This window comes from Cyphellophora europaea (assembly GCF_000365145.1).
Source record: "Cyphellophora europaea CBS 101466 unplaced genomic scaffold supercont1.6, whole genome shotgun sequence".
Taxonomy (NCBI): domain Eukaryota; kingdom Fungi; phylum Ascomycota; class Eurotiomycetes; order Chaetothyriales; family Cyphellophoraceae; genus Cyphellophora; species Cyphellophora europaea.
The window spans coordinates 1,872,387-1,894,419 of NW_008481812.1; the positions used below are offsets into that span (position 1 = coordinate 1,872,387).

General features: G+C 54.2%; 8 protein-coding genes and 1 non-coding gene across 9 annotated transcripts; 2 read left to right on the forward strand and 7 right to left on the reverse strand.

Annotated features, from left to right (window-relative positions):
- Positions 1-1,093: 1,093 nt before the first annotated feature.
- Positions 1,094-1,209, reverse strand: HMPREF1541_06933. Its single transcript, XR_573439.1, has one exon. It is a non-coding gene; the product is annotated as a 5S ribosomal RNA (ribosomal RNA).
- A 1,001-nt stretch (positions 1,210-2,210) lies between these two features.
- On the forward strand, positions 2,211-2,555 carry HMPREF1541_06934 (uncharacterized protein; the record flags this gene model as incomplete). The annotated part of the gene is made up of 2 exons (XM_008721259.1): positions 2,211-2,289; positions 2,422-2,555. The coding sequence occupies 2 exons, from the start codon at positions 2,211-2,213 to the stop codon at positions 2,553-2,555; spliced, it is 213 nt and encodes a 70-aa protein (XP_008719481.1).
- A 658-nt stretch (positions 2,556-3,213) lies between these two features.
- HMPREF1541_06935 (uncharacterized protein) lies at positions 3,214-7,452 on the reverse strand (the record flags this gene model as incomplete). Its single annotated transcript, XM_008721260.1, has 1 exon — positions 3,214-7,452. One exon carries the CDS (start codon positions 7,450-7,452, stop codon positions 3,214-3,216), a length of 4,239 nt encoding a protein of 1,412 aa, XP_008719482.1.
- A 760-nt stretch (positions 7,453-8,212) lies between these two features.
- On the reverse strand, positions 8,213-8,961 carry HMPREF1541_06936 (uncharacterized protein; the record flags this gene model as incomplete). Its single annotated transcript, XM_008721261.1, has 3 exons — positions 8,213-8,608; positions 8,659-8,735; positions 8,784-8,961. The coding sequence occupies 3 exons, from the start codon at positions 8,959-8,961 to the stop codon at positions 8,213-8,215; spliced, it is 651 nt and encodes a 216-aa protein (XP_008719483.1).
- A 1,269-nt stretch (positions 8,962-10,230) lies between these two features.
- Positions 10,231-10,887, forward strand: HMPREF1541_06937 (uncharacterized protein; the record flags this gene model as incomplete). Its single annotated transcript, XM_008721262.1, has 1 exon — positions 10,231-10,887. The coding sequence occupies one exon, from the start codon at positions 10,231-10,233 to the stop codon at positions 10,885-10,887; it is 657 nt and encodes a 218-aa protein (XP_008719484.1).
- Positions 10,888-11,411: 524 nt separating this feature from the next.
- HMPREF1541_06938 (uncharacterized protein) lies at positions 11,412-14,287 on the reverse strand (the record flags this gene model as incomplete). Its single annotated transcript, XM_008721263.1, has 2 exons — positions 11,412-14,148; positions 14,199-14,287. The coding sequence occupies 2 exons, from the start codon at positions 14,285-14,287 to the stop codon at positions 11,412-11,414; spliced, it is 2,826 nt and encodes a 941-aa protein (XP_008719485.1).
- A 1,957-nt stretch (positions 14,288-16,244) lies between these two features.
- HMPREF1541_06939 (uncharacterized protein) lies at positions 16,245-18,132 on the reverse strand (the record flags this gene model as incomplete). The annotated part of the gene is made up of 2 exons (XM_008721264.1): positions 16,245-17,391; positions 17,441-18,132. The coding sequence occupies 2 exons, from the start codon at positions 18,130-18,132 to the stop codon at positions 16,245-16,247; spliced, it is 1,839 nt and encodes a 612-aa protein (XP_008719486.1).
- A 451-nt stretch (positions 18,133-18,583) lies between these two features.
- On the reverse strand, positions 18,584-20,395 carry HMPREF1541_06940 (uncharacterized protein; the record flags this gene model as incomplete). The annotated part of the gene is made up of 1 exon (XM_008721265.1): positions 18,584-20,395. One exon carries the CDS (start codon positions 20,393-20,395, stop codon positions 18,584-18,586), a length of 1,812 nt encoding a protein of 603 aa, XP_008719487.1.
- Positions 20,396-20,712: 317 nt separating this feature from the next.
- Positions 20,713-21,594, reverse strand: HMPREF1541_06941 (uncharacterized protein; the record flags this gene model as incomplete). The annotated part of the gene is made up of 1 exon (XM_008721266.1): positions 20,713-21,594. One exon carries the CDS (start codon positions 21,592-21,594, stop codon positions 20,713-20,715), a length of 882 nt encoding a protein of 293 aa, XP_008719488.1.
- Between the last annotated feature and the right edge of the window lie 439 nt (positions 21,595-22,033).

Consider the following 22,033-nt stretch of genomic DNA (forward strand, 5'->3'; position numbering starts at 1 on the left):
AATAACCACCAGTCTTTCGTCGTCAACCAGTCTTGCATCCACAAGTAGCTCAGGGACATCAACCACTTCTGACCTGTCAACCAGTTCACAATCATCAACTACTTTGGATTCGACAACTACTCCAGAGCCATCGACCAGTTCAGAGTCCTCCGCTACTTCACAATCATCAACTACTGTAGAATCATCAGCTACCTCTGAGCCATCTACCAGTTCCGAGCTATCAACTAGTTCATCAACATCCAGCAGTTCAGTATTATCAACTACCTCTGAGCTATCTACCAGTTCATCAGCATCGACCAGTTCGCAGTCGTCAACTAGCTCAGTGGTGACCAGCATTACAACAACATTTTCGTCCCCATCCTCGACGACAAGCACCTCGTCTGCTTCCACCGCATTGTCGAATCCCAACGCCTCGTGCGCTGATTACAACGGCAGCTTCACGGCTAGTAACGGCAAAAGGTTCAATGTCTACTGTAACCAGCACTGTACAACGGGCACTAGGGTGCAGGTACCAATCACTAACCTTAGAGAGTGTGTGGAGTCCTGTGCCTCTCAATCAACTTGTGTGGCAGTCGACTTCCACGAAGGTGCCACTTGCTTCCAGTTCTCTGTTTTTGTCGATTCCCGTGCTTTAAATGCGGGGACGGATTGTATCGTACTGAGTAATTGAGACAAATCTTGGATTGGCGTTGGCTGTGGAAGTATATAAAGAATGAACGTTGTATGTGGATAAAGGCCGATGTCTTGGAGGTCTGTCTCGACGAGAGGCAGCTGCTAATGTATGTACCTCATAATTGAGCCTGGCTTTAGTTCACCACTCAGCCGGAGGGATCTTCTTGAGCTTGGGAGAGAGGAAAGTCTCCCACACGCGCGCGCGGTCTTTGGGACCTCGTCACAGATGTCGTCAAGCCGGGTACGGTGTAAATTGGTCCGGTTGTGCCTGATCATGTGGCCATACAGCCAGAGAAAGAGTCAGTTCAGTTTGACTTGATCCGACAGGCGTCTGTAAAGTAGGCAGTGAAAGTCTTGGTAACTACAGTCTTGGCGATATCAAACTCCACCCAAAAATTCTCTTCAGTCGGCAAAAAGTCAAAAACAATCAACAATCAGGATTCGCTAATGGTCACCCACTTAACTACTAACTGATCGGCCTGTGGTTTAAGTTGCCTGAGCGGACGGGAAGGCCTGTTTTCCGCAGCCTGTGGTCGATTGCGAAACGGACTCCGTGCTACGAAAAATATATTGAAAACATGTTGGCTGTATTATGGAACAAGCTACTGTCGCAGGTCCTCCCCGTGGTTCTATACGATCCACGTGTCAGCAATGAGCCGCCTCCGTATTAGATATGCCCTGGCAGTTGTTCCTCAACCTATTTCGCAGTTCGACTTACCATGGGGGTAAGGAGTCCCGGCTCAGCTCATTACTGGTCAGGAGAACTGATTGAGGTTGACGCCCTACACAATCTGCCGTAGTATAACGAACTTCGACACAATCAGCTGGTTCTTGCTATACTGTCTTCCACATTTTTGTGTTCTGCTCATCAAACTCTTTTTTAGTCCCCGCCCACAGCACAGCCGCCAATTCAGACATGAACAGAGCTCATACACACGAGTTTTGAATCAGCAGCAGAGGTGTCTCCTCGAAATCTTCAATCAGAAGAAACGACTGGATACTTGTGAGCATACGTAGCTTAGGCCTTCTTCATCACGAACGCGTCGCGCTGAGCTGTAACTTTCGTCGTCAACATTTGCCGAAGTTCACTCTGCGGCACGTGACACCGCGCTCGCCGGCAAGGCTGCGCACTCCTGAGCAAGGCTCCACTCTCTGAACGCACCTCACAACTCCCAAGAACATCAGATAAAAATACTCGGAAGAATAATCCGTAAAAGCGAAGGTAGCAAGCGCGTCAAATCAAATTATGACGGCAGCCACAGACCGTTTCCCAAAGGTAAAAGCTCTTTTGGCCCACAAACCGTGCAAGAGCCCCTGGTGTCGTCATGACTGGCCACTCTGGGACCGTGACATGCAGCCGCAGTCAGGTACTTGGCTCCCATTCAGATACAAATACACGATAACACAACCCCCCATTCCTCGTGGACAGCAACACTACACAGCCTCCCCACTCACGCTATACAACCAACACAACCACATCTTCCAACCACCAGTCCCACACACACCACCACCACCACCACCACCAAAACCCCAAAACCATGCCCTCCTCCAAAGGCGAGCCCACCGACCCTGAACTCCGCGACCGCATCAAGGAGGAAGTCAAGGCCGAAGAGAAAGGTACTGTTTCACCTCCCCCTCTTTCCCCATCTCATCCCCCAAATCCCCCCTCCCCTCCTCTTTTTTTCACTCTCCTTATCCCATGCCCCTCTCCCATTTCTACCTGGCCACACCACACCTAACTCGCAAAAGGAGGAGGCAAGGGATCCTGGTCCGCCTGGAAAGCGGGCGAGATGGCCCGCCGCTACGAGGCCCAGGGCGGCGACTACAAGGACACGGGCGACAACAAGAACAAGGCGCAGAAGGGGGAGCCCGAGAAGAAGTGAGCCTAGGCCAGTTAGGGGAACAGTGATAAAAAGAGAATGGAAAGAAGAGAGTGTGTATGTTTGAGGCTCGTTTCTTCCACTTTGATTAGTTTCCGCCTCGTGGTTCTTGGAGAAAGGGCTTTCGGCTTTTCGCTTTCCTATAAACTCTCCGTGTCTCAAAGACGACAATAGCTCAGGTTACGACGTGACAGGTACAAGTTGTGCAGTATGCCCTCTCGTTCTCTGATTAAGTAGCTCGCGGGGTGCCCCCCCTCGGGGGCGCCAAGACTTTTACTGCCTGATCAGGAAAATACCTACGGGCGACGACCTCTTCCGATACAGCTTGTGATCACTGTGATTGCGGTAGAATGTTGTGGATTGGAGGCCCTGATTGGGAACATGCTGTGCCTTCGCCAAGGATAGATGAACAGGTTCCGATCAAACCGGCGGAAGAATCTATGTTTGCTCATGTTCCTGGTGTTGGCGTAAGCGTGCTGGCCGGCGGGCGGTGTCTATTATGCTATAGAAATGGTGGCACGCCTACTGCATAGGGTGGTTCACTCATCGCCTAAGAAGTACCTGTCCCTGCTGGATAACGAATGCCCAAATCACCATGCTATACCCACGGACTGGCCCGCTTCCGACACTGGTCTGGCAATGACGATGCATAACCTTCGCCTCAGTCTATCCTCGCTTCAGCGGCATTAGCCCTGAGCAGCCTCCCCATCTCGCCGTCTAACTTTCCCCCAGCTCCACCTCCTCCAAAAACAGTCTCTTTCACCTTTCGTCGCCCAAACAAACACTGCCACAGGTCTGCCTTGTCCACAAACTCACCGCCCTTCTTGCCAGTGGTCAGGAGCTTTTTCAGGTCCGCCTCCTGCAACTCCAGACTATTAGCCTGGTCGATGACAGTCTCGCCCAAGAGCTTCGGCGTCACCGTGCCTGAGGTTGCCGAACTTCCAGCCTTTGACTTGCCGACTTTCTTGACATTGCGCTTGATGTGCTCGAGACGTCTGGCGAAGCTCATCTCGTAGATCGACTCCTCGATCGTTCCGGCGATGATGTACATCCAGACCGTCGTGGCCTGGTGCTGGCCTATACGGTGAACACGGGCAATGGCTTGAAGCTCAACCGCCGTGGCGAGCAGCGGCTCGCACAAGAACACGTGCGAGGCGCAGACGAGATTAAGGCCGGCGGAATGTGCCTTGGCGTGTAGCAGGAAGCATTCGATGGCCGGGTCGACCTTGAAGCGTTGGATGCCGTTCTTATCGTCAAATGCCGTAGCCGAAATGCCGTGCTGCTTGAAGGCACGGGCAAGAACATCCAGGAAATCGTGGTATTGCGAGAAGACAATACATTTGGTACCATAGTCGTGTTCACGAAGCCAGAGAATATGCCGGATCAACATGTCGACTTTGCTGCCAAAGGACGGCCCATGCAGGTCCATGTTCTTGATCTCGTTGACAGTTTTCGTGCTCAGGTCAGTGTAGATTGATTGACTTCGAGGGCTTTCGGGGCTAGAGGCAGAGCTGTTGGAGCTCTCTGGAGATTCGGCCTGGACGGCCATTTCGGCAGGTTTATACGTAATGTCGTGAAAGTCGTGAAGGTAGAGACGTCGCTTGCAAACTGGGCAATTCTTTGATTCGTGCCACCAAAGTTGGATGCATTCCTTGCAGAATTGATGGCCGCAGACAGTGAGGGTCCCGACTTCGAACTCCGTCTGACAGATTGTGCATACCCGCGGGGCTGAACTAGTGGACTCGTCTTTTAGGTGTATCAGATATCGTCTCTTGGAAGCAAGTGTCGAGATCTTGTCAGAAACTGCACGTTCACCGTTGATAGTATCATCGAAGACTTGCTGATCTAGCGGCTCTCCGATACGCTCTTCTTCGTAGGGCGCAACTGTGTCGGAGATCTTCTGAAGAGCGCGGTAATAGTCGAGCCGACTGTTCATTGTATCTCGAAAGAGATTGACTTCCTGCTCAAGTTGAGCCAAAGTCCTGGACCGGGTCGTTGCCAACTGCTGAGAATAACTAAGAAGCTTCTCGGTCACCGCAAGCTCGGCGCGAGCGCGTGCAGATCCTGCGGCTTCCTGAACTTGCAGCATCGTGACCAAATGCCGCGCTTCCGCAACGATGCCACGAAGAGAGCCAATTTGTTCTGTGTCGATGTGGACCTGTGAGCGCTCGGCTAATAGCTTGAGCATCAATTCTGGTGCTGGTCCCTCGCCTTCTTTGGCATTGCGGATGAACCCGCGGACTTCATGCTTGATCAGCTGATTCTCCAACCCTGTTATGGCGTCGCTGCGGTCGGCGAAGAGGACACGAAGAGCCTCCATGTACACATACATTTCGTCCTGATGTTTCGTGGAAGTCTCGTACTCATCACCTTGGAGTTCAACACCGGCATCATCATCGATCAGCGCCTGCCTAAGAAAGTCGATCATCTTCTGTCGCAATTCATGGAAATACACGCCCTGCTCATTCATGGCTTCGCAGTAGTTGTAAAGCTTTTCACATATTTTCCGGCTTTCGATGCCAGTGTACTCATCGTGAGGTTTCATCGGTGTCAGCGCCTCAGGTGTGTCGTCGCTGCGTTTGGTGCGGACAGAATTGATCAGCTTGTTCGCTTTCGTCAGAACTTCGGCCAGCAGTTCACCGCGGATCTTTTTCGCTTCGTCGTATGCTTCCGTTTCTTGCTTTTCGAGGGCGTAGAACTCTTCACTGTCGGGCTTGACCTCATCCTCCTTAGACTTGAGCTGATAGAATGCGTTGCCGACAAAGAAGATGCAGATGTGCTGTACTTCTAGAGCCGAACGGAGTCGCTGTCGAAAGGTTTGTATATTGGCGTCGAGCTCATCCTCTTCATCCGGATCATTACTCTCTTCGGCTTTCCTCTCATTCTTGGCCTTCTCTTGCTTTTGGTATTCGATCTCGGCTTCAAGACGCTTGCGGCATTCATCCACAATGATAGTAGCTTCTTTGTAAGAGTTCTGCCACACAGCAAGCGCATCTTTTGTAGCCTTGGAATTCTCAAGCATTTGCCCTCGTCGAATCTGAGACATGAGTAATGCACGTTGTTCAGTTCGCAGGTTGCCCTCAGTTTGGTCAATCATGACATCCAGCACCTGACCCACAGTTCTTAGTGGACCGCCCCCTCGACCAAGCGCTCGCCGGTTACGTGCACCAACCTCGGGATGTAGACAAGTCTGCCGCAGTCGGGAGAGCCACTTCCTCATCTCCTCGACAATCTTTGGATCATCGGGATCCCAATCATCTCGGCGTGGCGATCCATCTATCCTGAGGTTGACAGCATTGCACATTTCGTCAAACATGTTCTCATAGTGCTGCTCTTCCACTGCTGTGAAAGGAAGCGTGATGGTGTGGCGGTTTTGTGGCGGCAATCGCAAGTCTTCTCGGACATAATCTTTGGTATGTCGTATGGCGATTTCCGAAATCAATGACCTAAACAAGGGTCGATGAAAATCCACCAGACGGTCCCATAGTTTCGGCGACCAGCCCCAGGGCTGATAGCGTAGGAAGATCATGATGCCATAGAGATCGCGATGGGCCTTGCGAAGGGGAGTGCCTGTCACAGCCCACGCGATCTCCCTTGGCACCAGTCTCGCGACAGTCGCAGCGTTTGATACACCGCTCTCGACCATTTGCGCTTCATCAAGACAAACACGCCACCAAGAAATCTCAGTCAGTGGACTTTTAGGTGTGTCGGTACGCGCCTTGTTGCGAAGAGCGCGATCAGGCTTTTCCTTAACATAGTGCACCTCTCTTGAGATGACGTTGTATGTGGTGAGGACGATATCGCTTGCTGCGAGATCATCCATCAGGTCTTCGAAACTCCTTTTGGAGGATTTCATGCCCTCATAGTTGACAACTCTCAGGGAGCTAGTGTGTTCACCGATCTCCTCCCTCCACTGATCGAGTAGGGTTGGCGGTGTGATGATAAGGGTGGCTCCGGACGTGCGTGGATTATTCCCTCTCGCCAAAGCTGGCACCAGGGGACGTCGATGACAGCACACTGTTCCAACGACTGCCAAAGTTTTCCCTAGGCCCATCTCATCGGCGAGAAGTCCCCCTCTTGGAGTTTGAAATGCTTTCACCACCTCGTTGTAATTAGAAGAAATGGTGGCTAGAGCACGATTGATGTAGAGAATCTGATCGTCGAGACCACGGACTTGCACAAATCCAGGTGGGAGGCCTGGCTCGCTTTCGACGGGCTCGATGCAGCCTTCAGAATCCACAGTGACACCTTCTCTGCGGAGCATCCACCGCAGTGTGCGACGTTGAAATGGGTAAAGGTTGGTTAGGAAACCATCGATCTTGATAGCGGCCGAATCCGTAGAGTCCTTTGGGGGTACGTGAACATTGTCATAAAACTCGCGGGGCTGCCAGGCCTCTTCGACCGGTTCGTTTTCATCTCCAAGCGGTAGATAAGTATCCAGGATATCCCGTAGAGCCTCATCAACTTTGTCCCACAGAGATGTCGTGTTGCACCACAGCAGCTCGACCTTCAACTCGATAATTGAGTCTCGCTGGTACAGTGTGGCATTGTGACAGGCTTGAAGGTAATGGCCACCCGACATCTTGGCCTTAGGCAACATGTTCGGTGCATCCTCGAGGATCTGGTGAGTATGGGCATTGGTTGGGGAGGATGTGGTAAATGTCCATGTCGACGCAGATCGGGGTGTGCCTTTGTTAACCACCAGTTCTAAGCCTCCATCTGCGGTACGTCTAACGGTCTTGATCGCAATTTCCTCATCGAAAGGAATTGGCGAGGGCTTTTTTACAGGTACTAGGGAGACTTCGACCGTGGTTCGGGCGAGGGGAAGATAATGTGAGGCGGCGACATCATCGGAATTGGAAAGCTTGCGTCGCTTCGATTGCGGGCCGTCAGTATCCATAGCGAATGTTTATACGAGAGCGAATGATATCTATCGAATCTGGTACTGAAGTGCGCGAGCTAGAAGAGGCATCGATTTTCGTGTGGAATAATGTACAAGTGAAGTATACGATATCGCCGCATGCGGCCTGTGTGAGATTTGTGGAAGCGAGAGGGATGTATGTCGATTAACCAGAAATCCAGTTGACTCTTCTACTAGATATAGACTGGCCACGGAGTCCAGCATGAGCAGAAATAGCGGCGGCGGGGGTCGAGTAGGCAGCAAGTGGGAGGGAGGCGGACGAGATGGCAAGCGAGACCGTTGCGGTATCGATAAATCCTCAAACGCGGTCATTAACTCCAACTATCTCCGTGCACGCGTCGCCGATCACAAACTTGGAGAAACTGAGGGAGCGTGTGGGGAAATTTCTTTGAGAGGCTGGAGGAATGGGTTACAAGAGTCTTTGTTGATTGACCATCTACCGCGTAGTAGTCTCTGTTTGTCTGTCCATATCGAAACCTGCAATACTTGATGCGCACCGCTTGCTAAAGGACAGGACAGCTTTGCTCTCATGGCAGCAAAGTCAACGCTCAGCCGTAATCATCATTCTGGACCCATGACGCGTCCCATCGTTTGTCTGCTTCATTACACATGTGATGTGGGGGGTATTTGTTCCGTCGTCCCTTTTGTCTTTTCCCAGCCTTAGTTTGTCCAATACCATAATCATAGACAAGAATTGAATCCCTGCCGAAGATTCACAACCCAAGAGGTTTGCTCAGCCCTAAACAAAGAGCTTGAACGCAGCAGCAAGGAGGAGGGCAAAGGCACCGGTGGAGAGCTGAGCAACGTTGGCAACAGCGGCGCTGTCAGAGCTGGTAGAGCTGGCTGTCTCACTAGCCGTAGAAGAGCCAGTCTCGGACGAGCCACTCGATTCAGAGGTCGATGTGGCGGTGGTCGACTCGCTAGCCATAGTCTGAGCGATAGCCTCAGCGGTCGCATTGCGAGTGCCACACTGCTGGTTGGTGGTGCACACCTCCTGTGCCTGGGCATCGTCGGGGTTGTTAGCAACACACTGGATGTAGGTCTGCTGACAGATGTAGAAGGGCAGAGTGTTGGCGAACGAGGTGACGTCGGGAGCAGTGCCGTTGGCACAAACGCAGGTGTAGGTCAATTGGTCCTGCAAACGAAATTAGTAAAGTTGGAGGCCGAGAGGAGGTCTTGACTCACACTGTCGCAAAAGTTCTGGGCAGCAGCACCACCGCAGATCTGGGGGCAAGCGTTCAGCTGACCTCGGCACCAGTTGACTAAAATTTGTTAGCGAGTGGTAGATTCTTGACGAAATCGTAGCTTACATCGCACACTCGAGTTGACCGGAGCGGGATTGAAGGAAGCGGTAGCGGCAGGAGGCATAGCCTGAGACAGAGTGGTGGTGGCATCGATCGAAGAAGCGGACGAGGTCTCGATGGTGGGGTCCTGTGCAAAGGCACCGGCGGAGACCGCCACGAGGCCCAGAATGAATTTGGCGAGCATCTTGATGGTAATGAGTTACTGCACAAGTGGTTGTTAATGCAAAATCAAGGTATGCAGTTGAAGGTTGAATGGTGGATGTGGCAGAGGAAATTCTGGTGAGAGGTAGCAGACGGGAAGAGGCAGGCGGGAGCTACCTTTTTTGTGGTGATAGCGACTGCGGTTGCACTGCAAACGACGACTTGAATCTGAGCAGGAACGGAGTGAGAATAGGTAGTTGAGGACGGTAGCGACGGCAAAAAGGCACGAAGGACTTTTCTATCACCGCAGACACAGGCAACGAGGACGGGGGATTGAGATGGCTGGGGAGCTTGCTGGCGGCTTTTTATGAATTCCTCATGTCAGATAACAAGCGGCCGCGTCTTTCCCGCCTGCGACTCACGAGCCTCTTGTCCACGTCTCCAAGAGGCAACATCACAGAGCTAAGACCAAGCTAACCCTGGTGCCGTGGTGTTATCTGGCTGCATTCGCCGCTAGCGCTTGTCGCCTTCTGTCTTGAAGTTGCAAGGTGTGAGACCTTTGCGCCCTCCCGATTCGACCGGAGCTCCCTCTCGTCGAGTCCAGCCTGCAGGCCGCGGCTTATTCTGCTCCATCCTGCAGCATTTTCAACAGAAGCTTGCGCAATCAACTCTTTCTGGTCCTTGATTTCAAGCCCATCATAGTCGCGCGGCCTGCTACAATCGCTTGCACCAGGTATCAGTAGACTTCTGCTGACAATTTCCACCATAGCGAGGGTGGCCTGTTCTGAAGCGCGCCGTCGCTCCCGGCAACCAAGCGCGAATGACACAGGTCTGTGACGCCGACCAGGACTCGGTCTGGGCGTAGTGCGACGCTACTAACCAGGGTCCGAGCTTCCCAAGTTCTAGGCACTGAGATCTAGCCTAAACTCGGGTAGGCAGGTTGTGAGAAGTCAATTGGGCATGTCCGTGACCTCCGTGGGTGGGGATACGAGCTCGACTGCGAGCCCCGAAGCTTGAGCTGGCGAGGCCAAGCCGGCAACCGTACTACACCCGTGAACCCTGCCACCGCCAAACAAAGGGCCGAGGTACTTTCTCTGGGTGCCCCAGATTGCTTCAGCCTTTACCGCAGATCTCGGTTCGAGGTACTGTGAATGTTGTAGACGACTGATTATCGACAGCGCGACAACACAGGCGGACCTCGAGTACGGCATGATGGTTCTCTCATAACGTGGCTGTTGATCTTTTCCTCTCCTACAACCGCAGTGCCGCCAACCCGCCTGGCATGGCCGACGTCCCCGACGATGGCAACTTCATGGAGAAGTTCATGGCCGCGCACCAAGTTCCAAAAGAAGCCCTCGAGTACTTTGCAAGAGATGGCTCATGGCTGCGCAAATACCTAGAGTCCGCCTCCTACCAATCAATACCAACCTTCTCCCGCACTCTGAAGCGCACGGGTGAGGACTACTTCTTCTCCCGCACCGTCGCAACCCGCGAGACCATCCCCCACCTGATCTCCATGCAAAAGAAAGACTTCCGCCTCCCTCCAGAATTGCCCAAAGGCCAGCCCATAACGCCACACACCACCGACCCCTTCGCGCGCCAGCAAGTAGTCGTGCCCGCGGAGCCCGACAACGTCTTCCTCCTGGCCCTCAGCACCCCCGGCCTCGACGGCCACCCGCACATCATCCACGGCGGCATGGCGTGCGCGATCCTCGACGAGATGATGGGCCTGTGTATCATGCTGCACCACCAGCACATCGCCGGCCCCCGCGACTCCCTCTTCACCGTGAACCTCAACGTCAGCTACAAGGCCCCAGTTCCCACCCCGGCGGACGTGCTGGTCCGCTGCTGGCTCGTGGCGTGGCAGGGCCGCAAGTGGTACAGCATCGGCCAGATCGTCGGGCAGGATGGCACCATCTACACCGAGGGCCGCGGCGTGTGGGTCATGGCGCGGAAAGAGAAGATGTGAGGATGATATGCTAGACAACAATAGCCATCATGCACATGCATATAGACCGTTTGCAGGACCAGCAGCAGCCAGCAGCCAGCAACCAGCAACCAGCAACCAGCAGTTGCTTGCCTTGTGAGACGCAGACGACGAAATATATAGAACTCATATTAGACAGTGCTACACCGAATGGTGTCAAAGGAGACGCGGACCTGCCTGCATATCCACAATCAATTGAGAAGACATTACAGTAGATAGATCTGGACATGCTGGCCATGAAGCATCGCCATCGAAAATCTCATTCATCAGACAGAAAATAACGTTCTCATAATCATCATAATACCTGCCAACCAACAAAACCTGTGTGGTAGAAAGAGCCCAGGTTCCAAGTCCACAAAGTTCCGACTGACAGCGTACCGACGCCCTCGCACCGAAAACGCGCCATGCGTGAAGGAAGACACGATCAGCCCGGCCCGGCCCAGCCCCAGCAAGGCAAAGCAAAGCAAAGCAAAGCACCACAACATCAAATGATTCTTCTTCGTAACTTATTCGCCCTCATACCCCGGCCCAACATTGACATCCCTCTTAACCGTGATCTCCTGCATGAGACCCTGACCCTGACCCTCGTCGCTCCCTTCGCCAACATCCCCCTGCAGCACCAACCCCTTCTCGTTCGCCAAGTGCAGTAAACAGATAAAACAGTAGCTGGTGCTGATATCCTTCATCTGCTGCGCTGGGTACACCTTCTGCAGATCCGAGATCATCTGCGTGAAGCGCAGCTCGGACCCATCACCGTCGGCCGGGGTCGCGGGACGCGTGTCTTCTGGCGATGAAGCAGCAGCAGCAGCAGCAGTAGGTGCGTCGACGTCCATCATGTCCACGTCCTCGCCGTTGTCAACTGGTTGCGGAGGAGGGAGGGCCGGCTTGCTCGCCAACACGTGATCGATGTCGTTCATGAGCGTTGAGCTCATGCCTTTCCACATGTTCTCCTTCAGTCGCCGGACATCCACCTTCTTCGCTGTTCTTGCATAGTTGACATATTCGGGTCTCATTCGCCGTCCTTGTTGTGTGACTAGTTGACTGCCAAAGCTGCCGGGGGGTAGATCTTTGTCGTCTGTTTGTGTGGCGGCAGCGTCATCTGCAGCTTCGGCACTGGCGAGGATATTATCCTGTCCTAGTGCATCCAGCGCCAGAGTGGCATCCAAGTCGCCTTGTAATTGGCGTTCGGGACCGGGCGAAAGCATCTCGCGCGCGTCAACAAAGTCATCGTTTCCCCCGTTGATGCCCAGGCCCTCATCAATCCCGAATCCCAGTCCGTCGTCATCGTCGTCATCAATTGGCAACGGTACATCGTAAGGATTGACGTCGTCTCCGTCAGCGAAGAAATTGGCATCGTAATCACCCTTTCTACCCTCGTCATTGTCATCTTGCTGCTGAAGGCCGCGTGCGCCGTAACCCTCATCGACAACGCCGTAGCCGCCATTCTTCCGACGCCCAACACGACACCGCGGCTTGATCCATAGTCGCATCAGCTTCTCGACATCTACCATCTCATCGTCCCGGTCGAGCAGGTTCCGACCTTTGGTGCGCCAGCTGCTCTTGGGCAAGGAGATCTGGGAGTTGCTGACTGGTGGAGCATCAAGAAGATCCTGAAGTGACTCGGACATGGGGGATTTAAAATCGATGAAAAATGGTTCTTTTTCCTTGCGTGTTCGTGTAGGTTTGGTGCCTTCTGGCCCTTCAGATGAGCGAGACTTCTGTAGCTTTTGTATCCGCCAATTCTCGAGTGTGACGAATTGCTTGGTACCAACTTTTGCGCGAGAGTTGAACGCTTTGGAGAAGTATTCTAGCAGACCTTCATGCTCGAGTTGATCGGTGCGATAGCGATCTCGGTGATCCAGACTGACGGCAAATTCTCCATCAGCATCGAGATTATCATCAATTTCGTCGCCGCGGGATACCGGCTGCAATTGATTCTCGAGCGCAGCGTCGCGTGCCCAGGCTTCACCTCCTTCGCCAAAGCCAACATTGTCAGGCATGTTCATGTCGAAGCCGCCAATGCCATCGTCATCATCAAAGGCCATGTCAGGGGCATCATGCAGGAATATCCCGGATTGTTCAGCGAGATTGAGATTGGGATCAAGTGCTGGTGGTGGTGATGGTTCTTTGGCTTTCTCCCGCCAGTCATCGGGAGCTTTCAGGAAGGGCAAAGTGAGGTCGGAAGAGCCTAGAGCAAAGGTCTTCATGCTTGGACAGATGTCTTGGTTGTCGAGGATCGATAGATCCGGAAAGAATTTGGAAGCCAAAGACGACAGGTCGATCTCGGTCTCGACCTCGGGCTCCGTCTGGGAAGAAGCTGGCCTGGGTGTTGGCGGCTGCGATGCATCCTCCGATGATTCATCTTGTTCCTCAGCCTGCTGCTCAGAGTCAAGGGAGACGTCGCCCGCATCGTCACTGCTGTCGAACACGATGCGGCCCTCGGAATCGATGCTCAAATGATTGAGCAAGAGGCCTTTTGCACCACCTTCATCGAAATCGGCCGACGCCTTCTTGAACAGTGGATCTACCGAGAACTCAAGCTCCAGCTTCTTCAATTGAAGGCTGGCGAAGCTAGGTGCAAGAGTTGCTTCATGGCTTTTGGCAGCCTTTTTCTTCTTGGGCTTTTTGTTTCCCTCTTCATCCTCTTCATCCTCCTCGCCCTCCGCGTCATCATCTTCTCCACTCTCCCTCGACTTTTTGCCCTTGCCCTCGGCGCTATCAGCCAAGCCAGAAAGTAGTCGGCCAGTCTCCGTGGCGACGCTGTCGACTCTGGAGGTATAAATCTTGACACAGCCATCGAGCGTGCAGCTGGCCTTCTGAAAGTTTACACCATCACCTTCCTTCAACAAGCTCATATCATGGAAGTAGTCGATGAGGGCAAAATTCCAACTGTTGGCTGCGTTGATCTTGTTGTCGGTTGCCATCTTCATCCATTCTTCGAAGTTGGCGAGGATGGGCACGCGCTTCATAGGTGTGACCGCGTTCCCTCCGATCACATCGAGTTGGCCGGGGCTGTTCGGTTCATTGCTGGGCTGACCTCTTGATACTCGTCGTCGCGCGTCGTGTGTTGCTGAGGTTCGCGGGGTGCGCGGTGACTCCGACGCCGCGCGGGCGTAGTTGTTTTGGTTGATCTTGCGCATTGGGGATGCTGCGGCTCGAATCTCGTTCATATGTATTTCCTGCAGTGCTTGTCTCGACTGCAAGCGCGCAGCTTTCTCGCCTCTGTCATCATTCAGAGCAAGTCTAGGCCGTCAGTGAGATCTTCAGAGAGCTTCGCAAAGTGCAGCACTCACTTCACAGGTGCTTGTTTGTTCGGTGTGGCTGCAATGTTTCGGGTTGCAGTGCGGCGGCTGCCTGCAGGCGGATTGGCAACTCGAGGCATCGTGGCAGGGGGAACGCGTCCACGAAGCGCCAGAAATGCGCGGCGATTGTCAACGAGGTGACAAATGGGTGCGAAATGAGACCTGTACAGGACACTGCTGGCAAAGTGTGTCTTGCCTGCGCCCACAGGTAACCTGTGACGTCCAAAAAGGGAAGTACGTCAACAGCGGAACAACTTAACCCCGAGCCGACCACCGACCACCTCTCGAACTCATACCACTGCCACTGTCGATTACATCTCTTCATGTTCCTCTTTGCGCACTGCCACAACGACACAGTAGGAGCGGTGTAGTGTGTACATGTAGCCTCTTTGCATCACGTGGGTATGCACTGCCTGACATTCTCCGATTGGAGCAGCATGGCTGTGAAGAAATATAAATGCTCCTCGTTACAACTACACACCCTCTTCCAAATCCAGCTCGAGTACTGACCTGTACCTTGTTTGCTGCTACCTTTCTTGACGCAGACGTGCGAAATCATCATTGACCGCCGCTTTAGATAATCAAGAGCAAACCCGGACGGGCTCAGTCTAGGTCGTTGTCTCTACCGGAGATGGATGACACTATTGCTACAGCATGATGGTCTGAGACCCCAGGATTCTCGATTAGTGAATACTAAACAATATCCTTATCAACAGTTCACCTACACCTCATCGCAGCGATGACTGACCTTGTTGTGAGCAGATCGACCTTCACCTGGATCGTGATGCACGAGCGTCATCTTCATGCAGTCGTCCCCAGATGGGCGTTCTCAGTTCCTGCCGTGAAGCGTACCACAGTTACTCTGCGCCCCACTGACTGTCGCAACTAGACGAGTCTGCACAACTGGCATAACTGTCTTCACTCATAACAAACAGCAGCAAACTCCCTATATGCGGACGGCCCCATCCTCTCCTCGCGCCTTCGACATACCTCTACCATTGACCAATCCACCCAGGACAGCTCTCCAGCTACCAGCCACAGCTTCGTACCAGACCGCATCCCTCATACATCAATTTCTAGACACATCAAGCCCTTCAACATGTCTTTCCTTCTCCACGCCACCACCGCCATAATCTCGCTCCTCCTAACCCTCGGCCCAACCACAGCTACGCCCATCCCCCAACTCCCCCACCCCCTGCCCGCAATCTGGGGCGCCTACCTCTGCCCGGACCCCGACTTCCACACCTCCAGCCGCGTCCAATCCTACTGCACCTGGACCAACTGGGCGCTCATGGACTCCATGCCACCCAACCGCTGCATCTACAGCACCGACGACAAGTCCGTTGGTCCAGATCCTGGGGTCTTGTGCGAATTGGTACGTTCTCCATTTCCCTCTCACTCTCGCATTTCCCATCTCCTTGCAAAGCTCAACTAACCCCGTCGACCCCCCTCCCCCCCTCCCCTGTCCTGACAGCAGCGCTGCTAACGCATTTCAAAACACATCAAATAGTACGAATTCCACAGTAACGCCAACAACTGCTGGGGTCGCGTGTCGCCTACCATCCAGTATCCCGGGGTAAGAGACGTGGAGGCCTGGACGGCGGAGAAGTTCGCGGGCCCGGCGGTGTATTGGACGGGGTATCGGTGTTGGCTGGCGGAGCCCATTGGGTCTTGAGATGGGGTGGAGGGATTGTTGAAGGAGGTCATTGTGGGCGAGTGAGGGGCTTTGGGGGGCATGAGCTTGCGGATGGAGCAGGATGGGGTGGACAGTTGGACATAATTCTACCTGGTCCTGTTATTGCTCAAAAGGCTTTTCGGGAGGCTTTTCTTCTGGGTCAGTCTACTTATATGGGCTCGTCAACTTCGCCCATCGTGCGAGCATATCTCATTCCACATACGCCGAGGCATGACATACGACGTTTTCTCCGTGGCTCACAATATCACTCAAAAACGACCCCGATCCCGCTCAAACAAACAACACCTGCACCAACGCCACGTCAGTCAACACGGATGGAGCCAACCACCGCCCCTCCTTCCCTACACAGCCCTCCCCCCGCTTCCATCCCCCTCCCAAATCCACCACAACAGCGCCCAATTCACGCCCGCCACGCCCGCCATCCCCCACCACACCCCTCCCACACAGTTCCCCCTCAAACCCCACCCCAGCGCCCACCCACCCAGCACCGGCCCCGCCGTCCTAGCCCCCGAGCTCACGCTCTGCGCAAACCCATGAATCGTGCCCAACGCCCTCGGGCCCGGCGCGCTATTATTCACCAAAATCACCGTGCTGGGCAGCGCGAACGTGCGACTCAGCACCTGCAGGGCAAAGACTGCGGTCAAAGCGGGCCAGACGAGCCAGGACGGCGTCGCGGGCAGCAAAACGCAAAACGGCAAGAGGATGTAGGCGGCGACGCTAAAGGGCAAGAAGAGGCGGTAGGCGCGCAGGGTGCCGAGGCGGGTGTTGAGGGAGGGGTACAGCAGGATTTGGAGGGGGAGGCCGATGGCGCCGATGATGGCGGTGGCGACGCCGACTTGCTCGGTGGTGAGGCCGAGGCCGCCCGTGAAGAGGAAGGGGAGGTGGGCGGTGGTGTTGTGGGAGCGTGGTGTGGGGAGAAGGAGGAAGATGAGGGCGTTGAAGGTGCTGACGTGGAGGGCGAGGAGGTGGTGCGAGAGGAGCGTGAGCGTGACGTTGCGGGTGAAGATGCTGCGGAGGGGTGTGACGCGGGGCGGAGTGGGCGGCGCGGCGGGCGTGACGGGGTGGGAGGTTGTGGACGGGGTTGGGTGGTCTTCCAGGTCGAGGGTTTCGCTTGTCGAGTGCCCGTGCAGGGGCGCGTAGCGGTAGTCGCCGTCCTCAGTGCGGGAGCGGAAGACGTGACGGGCGATGAACTTCGCGGTCTTGCGGCCCCAGTCGGGTTTGTGGCGGAGCGCTTCGTGGGTCTCCTCCAGGAAGAAGATGACGCCAAGTGCGGAACAGAAGATGAAGATACCGGAGACGAGGTTCGGAAGGGCGTACGGGTAGCTCTTCATCCAAGAAACACCATCTTTGCCGCCAAGCGAAGAGCCAGGTCCAAAGGTGGAGGGGAATGATTGAACCGGGTCGGCGAGGAATCCGCCTAAGATGGGCCCGATAATCACTCCAACGTTGAAGCACATCGGCAGCAGCAGGAACGCGCGCGATTGATACCTTTGTCCGTCAGCACACGCGTCTCATGGTCAACTTGGGCCAAACTCACTTCTTCTCCTTGATAATCTCACTAATCATCGTTCTCATCACCCCAATATTCCCATTGAGGAACCCCGCCATGATCCTACAGAACAGCGCAAACCCAAAGCTCGTGCTGAAGCCGATCCCCACACTGGCCAGGAACGTCCCGAACAACCCCACAAGTAGCACCGGCTTCCTCCCTATCCAGGGCGAGTCCGCCGCCCTACCCCACCAGACGGCGGTCAGGAACTGCGCGGCGGCGAAAGCGGCGGTGAGGATGCCGCCCTGAGAGGCAATGGTGGCTTCTGAGGCGTCCGGACTGAACCAACGGAGCTGATAGAACATGTAGGCCGACAGGGAGCGTTCGCTGAGGGGTTCTGAGAGACGGGCCAGGGTCAGGACGGCGAGTTGCGTCTTTTGCGGGAGCGACGTCCAGGTCACGGGGGCGTCTTTGGGCTTGGGCGTCAGGCCGGGGACTTCGGGGTGGGGCTGCTCTTCCTCGTCGATGAAGGAGTGGCGGCGTGGAAGGATGGTGGATGGCGTTGGGTCGAGACCGAGCGTCGGTCGAACCGGTCGTGCATGTTGGGACGCTTCGGCCTTGGCGTAGACGTCGGTGCCCTGTAGGGTGTCGTCGTCGCTGTCGGACAGCAGTGGCGACTCTTGTTCCGCTACATGTTGGTAGTCGCGAGCATCTGTGCCTGTAGATTTGCTGCCTGGCATTCACCGAAAATGCTGCAGCAGTGCCGGACGGTGGCCGAAACTGTATAAGTGCCGAGAACGCAGCGCCTGAAAAAGGCGCCCAAAGTTTGGCTTACACGGTCCTGATAAGGAAAAGACTGCGTCGTGCTCTTGGCCTTGGTGTGAGCAGATCCAGATCCGTCAGTTGACACACGTATCAAGAGAGGAATCTGGTAGAAGAGAGCGTCGTGACTGACCGCCCAGAAAATATGTGGCGGAGATTCGCCGTAGTAGGCATCGAGGCTGGGGAGATCGTCGAGGCGTCCTGCGGTGCTCGGATGTTCGTGCCGATATCGCCGAAGATGTGCCAAGAATGCATCACTACTCACCGGAAGTAGACAGCAAGGTAGATGCGTTCCTAAGGTATTCATCGGGCAGAAAGAAATCTATTTTCACTACTACGTCTGACTCTGCCGAGAGTTCTCGTACCAGCCTACGTGTCCTGCTGTGCCTTCGCCTCGTCCTCCTCTTGCCTCTTCCGAGCATCCTCCGATGGTCGATCCAGGTGATGCTTCTCCCACCTCTCAACCCAGTATAACACATCCACCTCTGGTAGAATCAGCCATTCGCAAAAGTCTCTAATGTTTCTGAACGGAAAAGCCACAGGATAAGGCAGCCCTTGAGCACCAGTCTCCCGATCCTCGTCTCCGGCCTGCAACCTCATCTCATCTGCCTTCTTCGCCAGTGCCTCCAAGAAATCCACCCAGCGACGAATTTCTCCGGTGTCTACACAGCCCTCGTGCTGGCGGAACTCAATCGTTGGCTTCTTTGAGCGGGAGATGCCCTCAGTGTTCCGGACCCAGTTATGTAGATTGCTGAAATTGTAGATGAAGCCGCGCCACCGGTCATCACCCTCGTCTTCCCAGTTGCCGTTGTCATGGCCAGCGTTTGAGCCCTGGACCATCGTCAAGACCCTGGCCAGTGACACTGGGGCGAATATAAAATCGCGAACTTGATGCGTGTTCTCGTGGAGCGGGAGGCGCAGGTCCTGCTTCATCGTCAGGTACCAGGCGTTAGAGAGGAGGTTGAGCTCATTGGTCAGTTTTGATTCAGCAGCCAGCACGTCTTCGTCGTTGGCTTGTATTGCCTCTAGTTCCTTTGCATCGTGCGCGGCTTCTATATCTTCAAATGTCGGTGCGGTTTGCCGCTGCCGTTGGTCCTCCTCGACTCGCCACTGCTCTTCCAGCTCCTCAGCCGTCGGATCCTCGTCGCTCTCTGATGTGGCACCTACTGGTCTCAGCTCTGCGAGAGGTGTCTCTCCGGACCGGTCGCGGGGGAAGCATTGCGAAATCAAGTCCTCGTGCAAGAGGATGGTATATAGTAGATGCCTCACAAACCATTCATCAACCTGACCTTCTCCGTGGTTGGTATTCCGGGTGGCCAAGCCGAGGTGCACATGCAGTCCAGTCCATACCGACGGACGAATGGTGCACATTGGTCCCGCTCTCAGGGCGGCGAGGTACTGCCCCAGCAGATCAAGGCTGGCGTCCTTCTCACTTAGCTGGAAGACCGGCGATATGAGCTCGAGACCCATACTGTCGTACTCGTGCTGATTCTGTTTGGTAATGTAAGAAACCTTATCAACAAGCTGACTTTTGAGAAAGCCGATCAGGCTACTATCGTTGGTCAGTGTCCATTGTGTGTAATCTGGAAACTGGCATGTCAAGAAGTCTCCTGGTGTTTGCCGCTTGGGCAACGCAACGATCTTCCAGTAGGCGCCTGCCTCCCCACAAACATCTACTGGAAGCTTGTGTTGACTCAACGCCTTCTTCGCGAGTAGGAGATGCTCAGAGAATAGTTTGCGGATGCGGAGTGGAGGGCCTTTTGGCGACTTACCGCTGGGGTAGTATACGTAGTGTGTGCAAGGATGAAACGGGTCCTTCCTGACTGGCTTTTCTCTCTTATCGTATGCTACAGCTAGAGTCCAGGAAGGGTAGTGGGTTCGGCATGTGTTGGATGGGTCATCGCTCAGCAATGCATTGTCGTTGACTCTGTACTCGGCGCCGTGGACCACTGGGTGACCCTTCTGTATATGATGATATGGAATACTGTACTCTTTTGTGATAGCTGTGAGCTCATGCTCCGAGAAAATGATATTACATTCAAGTTCTACTCCGAAAGTCACAACGCTGCCTTTGCCAATTGGCGGCAAGTCGATCTGCTCATGGTCAGCCGTCTTGGATTTTTTCGTTGGGTTGGCAGCGTCTTGCAATGTGCCTGCCGTTCGCTTCGGACTCGTTGACATAACTAGTTGCTATTCCTCAGATTTACTGTTAAGAAGTTTGGTGACTTTTGTTTCAGATCGACGAAGAACCAAGGACTATTACGTCTGGTTGAGGATATATGCCTCGAGTGGTGCATTGTAAATTGCATTATGTATGGACAAAGCGCACCAACCAACTCGCACGATGAATACCACAAGTTGGTACATTTCCCTTGTTTCTGTCTTTGTTTGATATGCCATGATCGAGCTTTGACATTGCACCTCCCACCACTGGTAGACAGTAGTCCGAACGGCTGTATCCTTCAAGGCACATCCTAAGTGTCACGGCCAAGGTGCCCTTAGAGTTTACTCTTCCCTGCATCTTGCTGCAATATTTCCTCCACCGCTATCTCACTTGTGCACAGTATGCAAGTATCCCTCAGGCTGGGCACCCGGTCTTTGAGGTTGACAGCTTGATAGTCCTCGCTTGCCAGCATGTCAGCGAAATGCTCGATGCTAGGGTAATGAGCCAGAGCAAACTCATCCCAGCGCTCAGCTGTTTCGTTGTTGCCGCCATTACCCACGGTCTTGGTTCCGCTCCATTCCTTAGCCTCTGTTATGGATGATGCTGAACCACTGGTGGAACTTGATTTGGCATGCACGACGTTTCCTACCAGCTTCGCATCGCCTCCGCGACGTTTGCCGATCGAGCTTGCAAAAGCTTGACCATACCGCTTGTAGGACTCATGGTGCTCCGCGCCGGGTTTGAAGGCAAGTAGATTCAGCATGGACATGGCGCCGCTCCCTACATGGGTTTGCTTGAAGGCCTCGATCCACTCGAAGAGGTCCGACGACAGTTCCAGCGTCTGACTGGTGCTGCCCAGCCGCGGCTTATCGAGGGATCCGGTGAGTGCAGGGACCGCCTTCGGCTCTGGATGAAGGAGAGCTTGGTTGTGCGATGGCAACGAGTTGGTGAGGCGCGATGGAATCCCGACCTGAAGGCTGTAATGAGAGAGAAGATGAGGATGGATGGCGGATGGTAGCTTTGGGGAGGATGTTATTAGCAGCAGGTCCCATGGCGTCCGCAACAGCGACGTGTCGATGGTAGAAGGCACTATCATCCACCGAATGACTCTGGACAGGATGAGAGGTGGCGGGTTGGCAGACGAGAGAGCACGAATGGCAGCCGGAAGGCTGATCGAAGAGGAAAGATGCACGAGATGTACGTATGCCAAAGGCATGTTGGCGTCTCAAGAACAACGATAGCGAGGAGGACGGACAGGCCCGGCAACTCAGGATGTTGTACAAGGAAGAGATGCTGCCCGAGCTGTAGGCATGTAGTACTCCGGCCCATCATGATGGTAAGCCTCGGCATGTCGATGCACCCAGAAGGTCCTTCTAGACCGCCGTACATCATGCCCTTTTGGTAGTATCGAACCGGAATATTCCTTTAGTCCACGACACAGGCCTGATAGTTGTGTAACTCAATCGTTTCTCATGAACAAGTCCACTCTTATATAGTACATCGTTGCTTCCACGACTAATATCCAAGAGCTTTTGCAGATATGCCTCTTCCGTGGGCTCGTCTGCCAATCGGTACCGTGTATCCTTCCTGGTTCCAGTTCCCTACACCAAATCGCTAGAACGCTGAAAATAATGTCTAGCACCAGACCCCCCCCC